General features: G+C 41.9%; 1 protein-coding gene across 3 annotated transcripts in view; it reads right to left on the reverse strand.

Annotated features, from left to right (window-relative positions):
- PDS5A (PDS5 cohesin associated factor A) overlaps positions 1–13,070 on the reverse strand; it is a 153,161-nt gene that overhangs the window by 39,728 nt on the left and 100,363 nt on the right. For all 3 annotated transcript variants that reach the window (XM_075859341.1, XM_075859335.1, XM_075859328.1), the window contains exons 12-19: positions 5,709–5,860; positions 5,439–5,552; positions 4,106–4,187; positions 3,849–3,897; positions 3,518–3,657; positions 2,897–3,012; positions 1,996–2,101; positions 1,583–1,743 (exon numbers count right to left, since the gene is read on the reverse strand). In XM_075859341.1, coding sequence (XP_075715456.1) covers positions 1,583–1,743; positions 1,996–2,101; positions 2,897–3,012; positions 3,518–3,657; positions 3,849–3,897; positions 4,106–4,187; positions 5,439–5,552; positions 5,709–5,860 — 920 coding nt within the window. The remainder of the gene's footprint in view (positions 1–1,582; positions 1,744–1,995; positions 2,102–2,896; positions 3,013–3,517; positions 3,658–3,848; positions 3,898–4,105; positions 4,188–5,438; positions 5,553–5,708; positions 5,861–13,070) is intronic.

Here is a 13,070-nt window from a genome sequence, read left to right on the forward strand (position 1 = left end):
GAAAAGAGAGTGTATTGGTAAATTTTATAAAATATGGCAGATTTGGTGCGATTCATCGTGTACCCTGTATACTCCGCATAGATTCACAGACCTGAGGGACCAGTTGCTGCAACCTTGAGGAGGGCGGATGTTGCACGATTGGTTACTTATAGGATTTCTATATTTTGTCTGAAATAATTCAAATTGGCCTGGAAAAGTATTTTGCCCGCTGAGATGTTATTACTGAGGGTTAACTATGTGATTTATTAAGTTATGACATGTTAAATACCACCATAGCCACTATGCCTCTGTGTTCAATATTTGTATGACTACATAAATGTGTTTATTTTCTGTTATGTACTATGGACATTTGTATTGTACAATTCTTTCAATAAAACGAGTTTAAAAAAAACCAAACTCTCTGAATGAGGCACACCGTATTTCTCATCTGTTTCTGATACATCGGGTGTACAGAACGCCGGAATTTCTGACTAAAATTTGGGGTCAGGAACTCCCCCGACTGTCCTAGGTGTGGTGGGGAACCTGGCACGTTGATACACATGATGTGGCAATATGTGCAGCTGCGACAGTTCTGGTCGGAGGTGGTGGACACTCTTCTGTATATCGGGTGTCAGTAGATTTCACTCCGTTTGTATGTGTCCCAGGGTATGTAGAGGATATTTCTATCTCTGAACATGTTAACCTGGCCGTTGCTCGTATGCTGTATGTGGCAAGGAAGCTTATTGCACAGCATTGGCTGGATGACAAACCGCCTACGTTATCGGAATTCTGTAACAAAGTCACGTGGTTAACACGCATGGAAAGATATATTTACACGGCTAGAAATGTTAAACATGCCTTCGATAAAATATGGTCTCCATGGGAGGAAAGTAGGGGCCTGAATTCATCATTGGGGGTTGCGGCTGAGTTGCAGTCTAGTGTGAGGTAGATGGGTGGATAATATACGCTGCTTAGAGGAATCTGGTCTGTCTTAGGGGGATTATGTTAAATCTTATCTGAATATGTCATAGATATATATAGATGGTATTTTGTATATTTGATACAGAGCTCGGTGCTGATTATTATGTATTCATGAGCATGCATACTTTGGAGGAAGGGGGCTGGGGGGTGATATCTGTGTCGCAAATGTCGTGTTTTTGTTGAAAAGAAAAAATTACTTGATTCAAAAAAATAAATAAATAGGAAAATAAGTTTACCTATGCCAAGATTTAATAGCTTGAAGTTACAACGCCCAAGCTCTATTACGGAGAGATTCTAAAGACATGTAAATTACTTGTTGACTCTCCATAGTAACAAGTCAGCAGTCATGATCGATCCGGATCCTGATAAACCCCCCACCATCAATCGCTGAAACAAATGGGCAGAAGCACTCGAGCAGAGTGGCACACAGAATCATATGCTTTCTAGCAGTGCGTACAACTCTCTGCTCCCATTTTCGAGAAGAGTCAAAGCTAATAATATTTTGAACAATTAATATTGATATATATATATACACACACACACACACACACACACACACACACACACACACACACACACACACACACACACACACTATATACAGTGATCACAAAATACTTACGATCGTATCTGTTGCAAATCGATTTCTATTCTATGCCCTGTGTTGCGAAATATCTGGATTGCTGCCTCCGCTACCTTGTCATCATCCATACGAAGGCACTGTAGGAAAGACTCATATGTCTCTGCCGAGTGGAATGCAGTTGGATGTGTAAAGGACAGGACCTTAAAATAAGGATACAAATGAATTTCTTTTCTTTTACAATTAAAAATAATTGCAGAAAGAATACTGCATGGAGAGAAGAAAAAAACAAAACTTAAGTTTACTATGAGTAACATGAGCTGCTTCACCTCCATCAGAAACACCTACAAAATTAGTACAAGCCCCAAAACTATCTACATAGCAAATGGCAAGTTAACGGGAGCAGCACCTGTAGTGATTATCCCCAATAGTTCCCAACTGGAGTAAAAAATTACCTTTAGAAGTTCCAACCCCGCTCTAATTGCAGAATCAGGACTGACACCTTCCTCTTCATCATCTGCGGTACCTTCAATGGATTTGTTCATCAGCTTTACTAATGCACTGGAACATAAAATAATGTTTAAAATAATAATATTCTAAATTACATACATACTTATTAACATCAAAGTTAAGCTTTATAAGAGGATCTGTGGATCATTTATATATTTAGAGATGAAGACTTTTTGATGGTCTCTAACTTATTTTCTGTCTTGGTTGGAGGTTTCCGATGACTAACTCCTGTTTTCTTATGTAGAGTAAGTCTCTTTTTTTCTGCCTGCAGTTTCTGGGATGGGAGGTACCTGTTCGACAGCGACCAATACCAGTCACATTCGATGGCCTCTGGCTAATTTCTTGATCACCTCCTGGTCCTCCCTCTCTCAGCTTCTGGTAGTCACATTCAGAAAATCTCTTCATTGTGCAGAGAAATGCTTGCTCAAATATATGTCACAGAGCTAAATCTGCAAGTCCCGCTGCATGCTACTTCAAGTGTCTTGCTAAATTGGTCTTCTAGGTGGTACAGCAGCCAGATAATCTTAAATTGATCAGCTTTATTAAGCCAGATTTTCTTTCAACAGTGCTGACTTCGGGGCAATTATGCAGCAAAAGCGTTACGCGATGTGTAAAAATAAATAATTGAAATGATAAAAAAAAAAAGGCATTTTGGGGGCTAAAACTCTGACCAACGCAGAACCGGAGATGCACAGCACCTCCTAAAAATACAGTGTTCACACTGTGCAGAGTTCAGCCATGATACTTATGTTCATGTCTTCATGTACAAATCTCCACATAATCATCAAAACTGAATAGACCAAGAGACCGTGAAGAGAAAGCACAATCACACCCACTACTACATACCTGATGGCTTCTGAATCTATATGTACAGGAGCTATTCTTTCCAGTAAGAATTTTACCATTTCCAAGAATGGATTTGTTGGTTGCTTAGGGTTAGCAAGTTTTCTGGCAATTTCTCTCTAAAAAAAATGAAAAAAAGTTTTACTTTTATGACAGGAATATAATTTTACAGAAATAAAGTTACCAATAAGGACAGACACACAGGAAAAAAAGGTAGTGGTGTGTCCAAGGAGACACGTTCACCGTGTGCAACTGATCAGTCTAGAAAATGTGGTCCTCAAGGGAATTTCCACTGCCCATTTTTACCCATGGCTAACGTTGAAAAACTAGGAACGAAAGCAAATTAAAATAATATTTAATGACTGTTCAGCTTGAATTAATTCACTCAAGTTAAGCGGCATACAGTGCTCCTTGTGAGAGGAGCCACTTCACCAGATTAGGACCGCTTTCCGAGGTTCCTAAAGTGAGGTTCTATGGTGGTCCAAACTATTATGCCATAACAGGAATAGTAAAATGCGCCCGTAATACAGCCATCTGAAGGTGGCCTTTATGTGAGTTACATATTTGTGCAAAACATTGGAAAAAAAAAATTTTTAAATAGATATATATCTAAGACATTCTTACCACACAGACATCTGCCTGTTTACAAGAGCATGTTGGGCTTATGAGCAACTCAAGCTGAGTCCGAAGCTTCTCGTCATCACCCAAAACCTGATTGAACTTTTTGACAAAATCTTGTGCTTTTCCAGGATCCGGTAAATTTTCTATGAAATGGAGGGAAATACAAGCAAGTAATCTAAATTTAGGATATTTTGATAGTACACACCCATACGGAGTGAACCACAATACTTCTAATTGAACAGCAAAACTGGAATAATAGCTGCAGCTTTAAAACCTTTCTAGACGTACCATCTGTAAATAAGAGGACACTATATTTAAGGTGGGAATTACTCACTTGCTATGGTCATTAACTTTCCAAACATGGCTGAATTGTTTGCTTCTGACTGTAAAATGAGAGAGAGAGAACACACATTAAATAATAACAAATCATTTAAAAAGTGGTTAAAACATATACTGGTCATATAAACTAGATAAGGCACCCGGATAAAACATTCAGAAGCCCCAAAAAGTAACGAAGCATTTTGTTTTTGGTGTGTGGGTGCAGCAGTTCTTTAGGATATGTATATGTAGGAAAGGATAAGACAAACTTACTGACTGCTGCTTGTGTAGATCTAGTAACTCCCGAACGTGACTTCTTAGCATATTCTGACATTTCCACATTTCATTTAGCGCCCTGTGTATAAAGGAAACCAGGAACAAAATAAGGAACAGAAATGCCGATATCAATTGGACAACAGCTGCAGCCTGGAGGAATACTGTGAGTTCAACAAGTGCAAATCTCTTGACTGCAGCAGTAGCTCGCTAGTTAAAATTAGTAAATTGCACAAAAGAAAAAAAAAAAAAGTCTAAGTATCCCCAGCCTAACATGCCACAAAATATTTGTTGATTTAAATGAGCTCTACTATCCTGATTTGCAGCTTCTTGTTTAGGCCCCCATGCACACCACAGTAAAAATTGTCCGTAATTGCGGACCCATTCAGTTCTATTGGTCGCGGACCCCTTTCCGTATCGCTACGGATGGGTGTCCGTGCCATAGAAATGTTCCAAAAATGATGGAACACGTCTGTTCTTTTGACTTTTACGGGCCATGCTCCCATACTTTGTGCAGGACCACAGCCCAAAAATGCTGGCGGCTGGCCGTGCCCGCAATCACAGGCCGCGATTACGGGTACGGCCGTGTGCATGGGGCCTTAGGCCTCATGCACACAAACATGTTTTTGCGGCTGCAATTCACCCGCAAATCTGCGGGTGAATTGCAGTCCCACTCATTTTTATGGGCCCATACACACGACCATAGTTTACATGGTCCATGCATTGCCCGGGAGCCTGGACCACAAAAAGATAAGACAAGTCTTTTTATGGCCGCATTTTGCGGTCCGGGCTCATTGAAATGAACGTTCACGCCCCGTGATTAGGGGACAGCCCGCGGAGGACACTACGCGGCCATCCGAGCCGCAAATCACGGGCCATGCACACCACAACGGTCGTGTGCATGGGCCCTTATAGAGTGCATAAACACATCTGCTATTTAACATGGGGTATCCAGGTTGGAGTCTGTTTTATCATACTGATGACCTATCCTGGAGACAGCCAGAAGCTATGCTATTGGTGACAGAAGAAGGTGGCTCTGACCGCTGTACATCGGCCATGCTGCAGTACAGCAGCTCTGCCCCTATTCAAGTGAATAGGAATGGAGCTGCAGTAACCCAGCACAGCCGCTATACAGTGTACGGAGCCTTCTGCTTCCGGCAGCGAAAAGCTATTGACAAATTCATCCTCATGTGAAACCATATCATGACTACATCACATGCTTTCTAGAGGACTTAACTGTGTGTTACTTTTTGGGTAGACACTAATAAGGCTAGACCCACAAGGTCTAATCTAAACTTCTGGTACAAACACCACTGTAACAGAATATACTTACTTCACAGCATTTGGATCCAGACTAGCATACAAATAATAGAGACATTTCATTCTTTCTTCTGTTTCAAGATTGTGAGGTACAAGAAACTGGGCAAAAATTTTCTCTACAAGTAACCTGGCAGAAAGAAAAAAGTTAAATATGACCGACCAGATATCTGGAAGAATGAATTACAAGATAGGGAAAAAGAAACACTATTCTTATAGCACAAGGACACACTCTATTTACTATGAGAACAGTTCAGTCAATGGAAAGTGGGAAAAAAATACTTACTTGTCATCAATGCTGTTTTGGTAATATATATGTAAAAGTTTATCCTTTATCCAGTTGACTTTGTCGGCAGCTTCCTTCCCAGCTTCAGCATGCAGACAATATTTTTTGTACAGCTGAGCGAGGCCCATCATAGCTTCTTTCCTGACTCTCCACTATAGGCACAGAAGGAGCAATGCACATTATTATAAATTATAGCCAAATATTGTACAGTGATCTGTAAATACTGAAATAGTCCAATAAAAATGTGTGGAGGCATGAAGGTACACAGACAATGTTTAGCATTGTGCTGGCATAACCAGTAGAAAGGGGGATATTTTGATCCCCATAAGCTCTTGTGAGACCACATTTGAAATACTGTATACAGTTCTGGAGACCTCATCTACTAAAAGATTAGCTACAAAAACAGTGGAGGTTCTTAAAGCGGTTATCCACCTTCAGGAGGAGAAAAAAAAAAAACAAAAAAAAAAAACTGTCATCATCATAATAATAAACCTCACTACACATCCCCAGTCTCGATCGATTTTTTTTTTGTCATTTCCCATGTGTTACTTCCGGTGGCCGCCTATTGATTTTGTCTAGCTCCTTGAAGACTATCCCTCCGGTCATGTCTCCACCCCGTTGCTCTAGGATTCCCTCCCACCGTAGCCCACCGGTCATCCCTCCCCTAGAAGACCAATAATTAGAAGCACTCCTTATTTGAGCAGTAGTAATAAGTAGGCAATAGTTTAAACACCGTTTAGACAACCAGATATGTAAATTGATATGTCTAAACAAAATATTGCTACCACAAATGCGTTATTGGTCTTAGAATGGTCCTGTTAACTCCTCCTGTGAAGTCACAATACGGGGGGAGTTCATTCGAGTTGCGAAAAACGTCACTTGACCGGTGACTCATCGATATGTGGAAGCGGAGAAGAAAGTGTCACATGATATGTGCCGCTTCATTATTGGGGCGTTTCAGACGGTGGATGAAAAGTCACGTCATTTGATGTTTGGTAAGGGGGCAAGTGGAATCTGGAGAATATCACCTGATGAGTGATCAATAGTTTCCTGGATGCTAGATATAAAGGGATAGTGGCACATGATTAGAATAGGATTCATCACTGAACAGCGTCGCCAAACCGAGCGATTTCGCACACATGATCATTGAGTAGATTAAGTTTGACAATGTCATTGACATATAATTTCTGTAAAGTGGATAACCCCTTTAAGAATAAGGCTGGTGATGTTAAATTAACCCCTTCCCGCTCCTTGACGTACTATTCCGTCATGCTGAGTGCGTCGTTCGCGCTCAGTGAGGTAATGGTACGTCATGGGGGAAAATACAGCTCTATTTTGCCTTGGCGTTTCCTTGAGCTGTGATCAGGGGCGTAACTAGGAAAGACTGGGCCCCATAGCAAACTTTTGACTGGGCCCCCCCCCTCCCCTGGGTGTCACACAACCCCCCCTTGTAGATAGTGCCTTTTTTACAGCCCCCCATGTAGATCACGCCATACAGCCCCCCCCCCCCCTGTAGGTCGCGCATACAGCCCCCCTGTAGATAACGCCATACAGCCCCCTTTGTACATATCTAGGGGGGGCTGTATGGCGTTATCCACAGGGGGGCTGTGTGGCGTTATCCACAGGGGGGCTGTGTGGCGTTATCCACAGGGGGGCTGTGTGGCGTTATCCACAGGGGGGCTGTGTGGCGTTATCCACAGGGGGGCTGTGTGGCGTTATCCACAGGGGGGCTGTGTGGCGTTATCCACAGGGGGGCTGTGTGGCGTTATCCACAGGGGGGCTGTGTGGCGTTATCCACGGGGGGGGGGGGTTGTATAGCGTTACATACAGGGGGGGGTTGTATAGCGTTACATACAGGGGGGGCTGTATAGCGTTACATACAGGGGGGGCTGTATAGCGTTACATACAGGGGGGCTGTATAGCGTTACATACAGGGGGGCTGTATAGCGTTACATACAGGGGGGGGCTGTATAGCGTTACATACAGGGGGGGGCTGTATAGCGTTACATACAGGGGGGGCTGTATAGCGTTACATACAGGGGGGGCTGTATAGCGTTACATACAGGGGGGGGCTGTATAGCGTTACATACAGGGGGGGCTGTATAGCGTTACATACAGGGGGGGCTGTATAGCGTTACATACAGGGGGGGCTGTATAGCGTTACATACAGGGGGGGCTGTATAGCGTTACATACAGGGGGGCTGTATAGCGTTACATACAGGGGGGGCTGTATAGCGTTACATACAGGGGGGGCTGTATAGAGTTACATACAGGGGGGGCTGTATAGCGTTACATACAGGGGGGGCTGTATAGCGTTACATACAGGGGGGACTGTATGGCGTTATCTAGAGGGGGCTGTATGGTGCTAACGCTATACAGCCCCCCTATGGGTAACGCTATACAGCCCCCCTGTAGGTAACGCTATACAGCCCCCCTGTAGGTAACGCTATACAGCCGCCCCTGTAGGTAACGCTATACAGCCCCCCCTGTAGATAACGCCATACAGCCCCCTGTAGGTAACGCTATACAGCCCCCCTGTAGGTAACGCTATACAGCCCCCCCCTGTAGGTAACGCTATACAGCCCGCCCCTGTAGGGAACGCTATACAGCCCGCCCCTGTAGGGAACGCTATACAGCCCGCCCCTGTAGGGAACGCTATACAGCCCGCCCCTGTAGGTAACGCTATACAGCCCGCCCCTGTAGGGAACGCTATACAGCCCCCTCCATTCATTTCTACGGAGCTGTTGACACAGACCCCGGAAGTCCGAGGTTTGTGATGGAGAACTTCAGGGGACTCTCGGTCCCCCGTTCTCCCCATCAATGCCAGCGATCACACATGTATCCCCTATCCTGTGGATAGGGGATACATGTCTTTTGTTTAATGGCAGAGCAGGGAGATACCGCCCTGCTCTGCCGTAGTGTTTAGTGGTGTCCCGCTGTAGCAGCCATAGCGGCTTCTAGCGGAGCCTCCCGCCATGGTGGGGGCCCGTGCCGGCGGGCGACACAGGCCCCCTCATGCTGCGGTAGTTATGCATCTGGCTGTGATAACTGACGCTTCTGATAGCAGGATAACACAGCTAAACGTGCAGGGACTGATAGTGGCTTCTAAGGGGTTAGAACGCATGTAGTGCAGAGTATAAGAATAGCATTCAGGGCTTCCGGCCTTCAAGTCCTCTATTGGGATAAAATAAAAAGTTTAAAAAAAGGTTGTTTAAAAATAAAAAAAGTTTTAAAGTAATAAAAAGTGTAAAAAATAAAAAAATAAAAAAATAGCCTTTTCCCGCAAAGTCTTTTATTATTAAAAACAATTCTAAACTATACATAATTAGCATCGCCACGTCCGTAACAGCCTGAACTATAAAAGTATTTTGTTATTTATCACGCGCGGTGAATGCCATAAAAATAATAAACCATAAATCGCTATTTTTTGGTCACCACCTCCCAAAAAAATGGAATAAAAAGAAATCAAAAAGTCGCATGCACCCCAAATTGGTACCAATGAAAACTAAAGATTGTCCCGCAAAAAAATAAATCTTCACACAGCTCGGGTGGAAAAAAATATGGCAACACAAAAGGTGCAGAATGTGTTCCAAAAGCGGATAAGATCTGGCACCATTTATCAGTGCGACACTGGCCACATATCTGCAGATTATTATTTATTTACCGCATTATTATACTCGCTAATTATACCCTGATGTACTACACACAGTTTAGATATGCCCCCACATTATAAGCGGAAACACCAGTAAAACCCCAAACGGAAATACTACCAAGCAAAATCCACGCTCCAAAAGCCAAGTTGGCACTCCCTCCCCTCTGAGCCCTACAGTGTGCCCAAACAGCAGTTTACGTCTTCATATATGGCATCGCCATACTCGGGAGAACCCGCTTAACAGCTTATGAGATATTTGTCTTCAGTGGCACGTGCATATTGTGCACTAAAATGTTATATCCGTAGAAAATCCACTGCACATTATTGTCAAGTAAAAAAACACCGTTTGGATCAAAATACTCACTGCACTGCAATGCCTTAAGGGGTGTACTTTCCAAAATGGGCCCAAAGCGCAGTTTATCACAACAAATGGGATATGGCCGCACCTCAGGAGAAATTAAAAAAAAAAAAAAGTGTGCAAAAATGCCACATTATTCAGTTTTTTTTCTTTAACAGCCCAATTCAAATACATTCTGTGAAAAAGCTGGGGGGGTCAAAATGGTCACAATAGCCACAAATTAATTCCTTGAAGGGTGCAGTTTCCAAAATTAGTTCTTTTTAGGGTTGTTTTCTACATTTTAGCACCACAGACCTTTTCAAACCTGCCATGGTGCCTAAAATATATTCTAAGAAAAAAAAAAAAAAAAAAGGGGGCCCCAAAATCCTCTAGGAGCTCCTTTGCTTGAGGCCTGTGCATCAGTCCATTATCACACTAGGGCCACATGTGGGACAATTCTAAAAACTGCAGAATCTGGGCAATAAATATGTTTAAATATTAGTTGCGTTTCTCTTTTAAAACCTTCTGTGTTGCTGAAAAAAAAATTGATTAAAATTGAATTTCTGCATGAAAAATGAAATTTGCAAATTTCACTTCTACTTTGCTTTAATTCCTGTGGAACGCCTAAAGGGTTAAGAAACATTCTAAATGCTATTTTGAATACTTTGATGGTTAGAGGTTATAAAAAGGGGTGTTTTATGGGGGTTTTATAGGCCCCTCAAAGCCACTTCAATACTGAACTGGTACCTAAAAAAAAAAAAAACTGCTTTGAAATTTTTCTTGAAAATAAGAGAAATTGCTGTGATATTGCAGTCTACGGTGTAATCGATCAAATGATCACAGGTTCAAGTCCCCTAGCGGGTCTAAATAAAAGTATATAAAAAAAAAAAATGTAAATACCCAAACTATAAAAATATTTATCCAACACGGTGAACGTCATAGCGGGAAAAAAAGTAAAAATGGCCGAAATCAGTTTTTTTTGCCACTTCAACCTCTCAAAAAAAAAAATTATAAAAAAAAGTGATCGAAATGCCACGTTCCTCAAAACGGTTAAGAAAAACTACATCTTTCCACGTACAAAGACGCCTTACACAGCAATATAAAAAAACAAGTTATGGGGGTCACTATATGGCGAGGCAAACATTGTCTAGTTTCTTTTAAACGTTTAATTATTTTTTTTTTTAAAAGGTACTAAAAACATAACACAAACTAGATAAATTTGGTATCACCATGATCGTACCGACCCGCAGTATAAAGGTAATGTGTCATTTTCACCGTAGAGTGAACACAGTAAAAACGAAACCCATAAGAAAATGGCGGAACTGCTGTTTTTTTCCAATTCCGCCCCATTCTGAATTTTTTTCCCAGCTTCCCAGTACATCACATATAGTATTAAATAATCAGAAAGTGCAATTTGTCCCGTAAAAATTAAGCCCTCATATGGCTGTGTCAAAGAAAGAGTTATGACCTTTTGAAGACGGGGAGGAAAAAACAAAAGCATAAAAATGAAAATTTGTCTGGTCCTGAAAGGGTTAAAATACCAGTAAAACTCTAAACAAAACTACTACCAAGCAAAATCCACACTCTAAAAGCCAAATGGCGCTCCCTCCCTTCTCAACCCTACAGCGTGCCCATACAGCAGTTTACTTCCACATATATGGCATCGCCATACCTGGGAGAACCCTTTTAACAATTTTTGGTGTGTCTCTCCAGTGGCATAAGCTGGGCACTACATATTTGCCACTGAATTGGCATATCTAGGGAAAAATTTTAATTTTTACTTTGCACCATCCACAGTGCATTCATTTATGGAAAAGACCTGCGGTGTGAAAATGCTCACTACACCCCTTAATACATGCCTTGAGGGGTGTGGTTTCAAAAAATGGGGTCACTTCTCAGGGGTTTCTTTTATTTCACATCAGAGACCTGCAATTGTGAACCAATACGGTGTCAGTCGCCAAATTAGGCCTCAACTTCGCATGGTACTCTTTCACTCCTGAGCCTGGTCGAATGTCCAGGCGAAAGATTATGGTCACATGTAGGGTGTTTCTAAAACCGGGACACACAGCATTATAATTAGAGAGCTGTTTTGTTATGGTGGCACAAACTGGGCACCACATATTGGCAGATCTATGGAAAAATTCACATTTTCACTCTGCAAGGCTCCAAAATGGGGTCACTTCTGGGGGATTTCCACTGTTCTGGTTCCACAGGGGCTTTACAAATGCGACATAGCGACCAGAACCCAATCTAGCAAAAATTTCCCTTCTGAGCCCTACTGTGTGCCCAAACAGCAGTTTATGACCACATATAGGGTATTTCCGTACTCGGGAGAAATTGCTTGACAAATGTTGGGATGCTTTTTCTCCTTTTATTGGTTTAGAAAATGAAAAATTTTGGAGCTAAAGCTACATCTTATTGAAGAATAAAGGATTTTATTTATTTTCACTGCCCAATTCTAATAAAATCTATGAAACACCTGTGGGGTCAAAATGCTCACTACACCCCTAGATTTATTCCTCAAGGGGGTGTAATTTAGTAAATGGAGTCGATTTTGGGTTGTTTCCACTATACTGGTACCTTAGGGGCTTTGCAAAAGCGACATGGTGCCAAGAAACCAATCTAGCAAAATCTGTCCTACAAAAGCCAAATGGCGCTCCTTCTCTTCTGATCCGCGCCATGTGCCCAAACAGCAGTTTATGACCACATATGCTTTACAAATGTTAGGGGGCTTTTTCTTTATTCCTTGGAAACATTGTTGTTTGTTTTTTATTAGCTAAAACTACATCCTTATTGGAAAAAAAAATGTAATTTTTCATTTTCACATCCAAATTCTAATAAAATCTATGAAACACCTGTGCGGTCATAATGCTCACTACACCCAGATTAATTCCTTGTGGGGTGTAGTTTCCAAAATTAGGTCTTTTTGGGGGTGTTTCCTTTGTTTTGGTATCACAAGACCCCTTCAAACCGGACATGGTGCCTAAAATATATTCTAATAAAAAGAAGGCCCCAAAATCCAGTAGGTGCTCCTTTGCTTCTGAGGCCTGTGTTTGAGTACATTAGAACACTAGGGCCACGTGGGATTAATCCGCGCAATAAATATGGAGTTGCATTTCTCTGGTAAAACCAGTGTTAGATTTTTTTTAAATTAAATATGAATTTCCTAAAGGGTTAATAAACTTTCTAAATGCTGTTTTGAATGCTTTGAGGGGTGCAGTTTATAAAATTGGGTGACTTATGGGGGTTTGTATTGTATAGGCCCCTCAAAGCCACTTCACAACTAAACTGGTCGCTGTAAAAATCGCCTTTTGAAATTTTCTTGAAAATGTGAGAAATTGCTGCTAAAGTTCTAAGTCTTGTAACGTCCTAG

Source organism: Rhinoderma darwinii, chromosome 1 (genome assembly GCF_050947455.1).
Source record: "Rhinoderma darwinii isolate aRhiDar2 chromosome 1, aRhiDar2.hap1, whole genome shotgun sequence".
Lineage (NCBI taxonomy): Eukaryota > Metazoa > Chordata > Amphibia > Anura > Rhinodermatidae > Rhinoderma > Rhinoderma darwinii.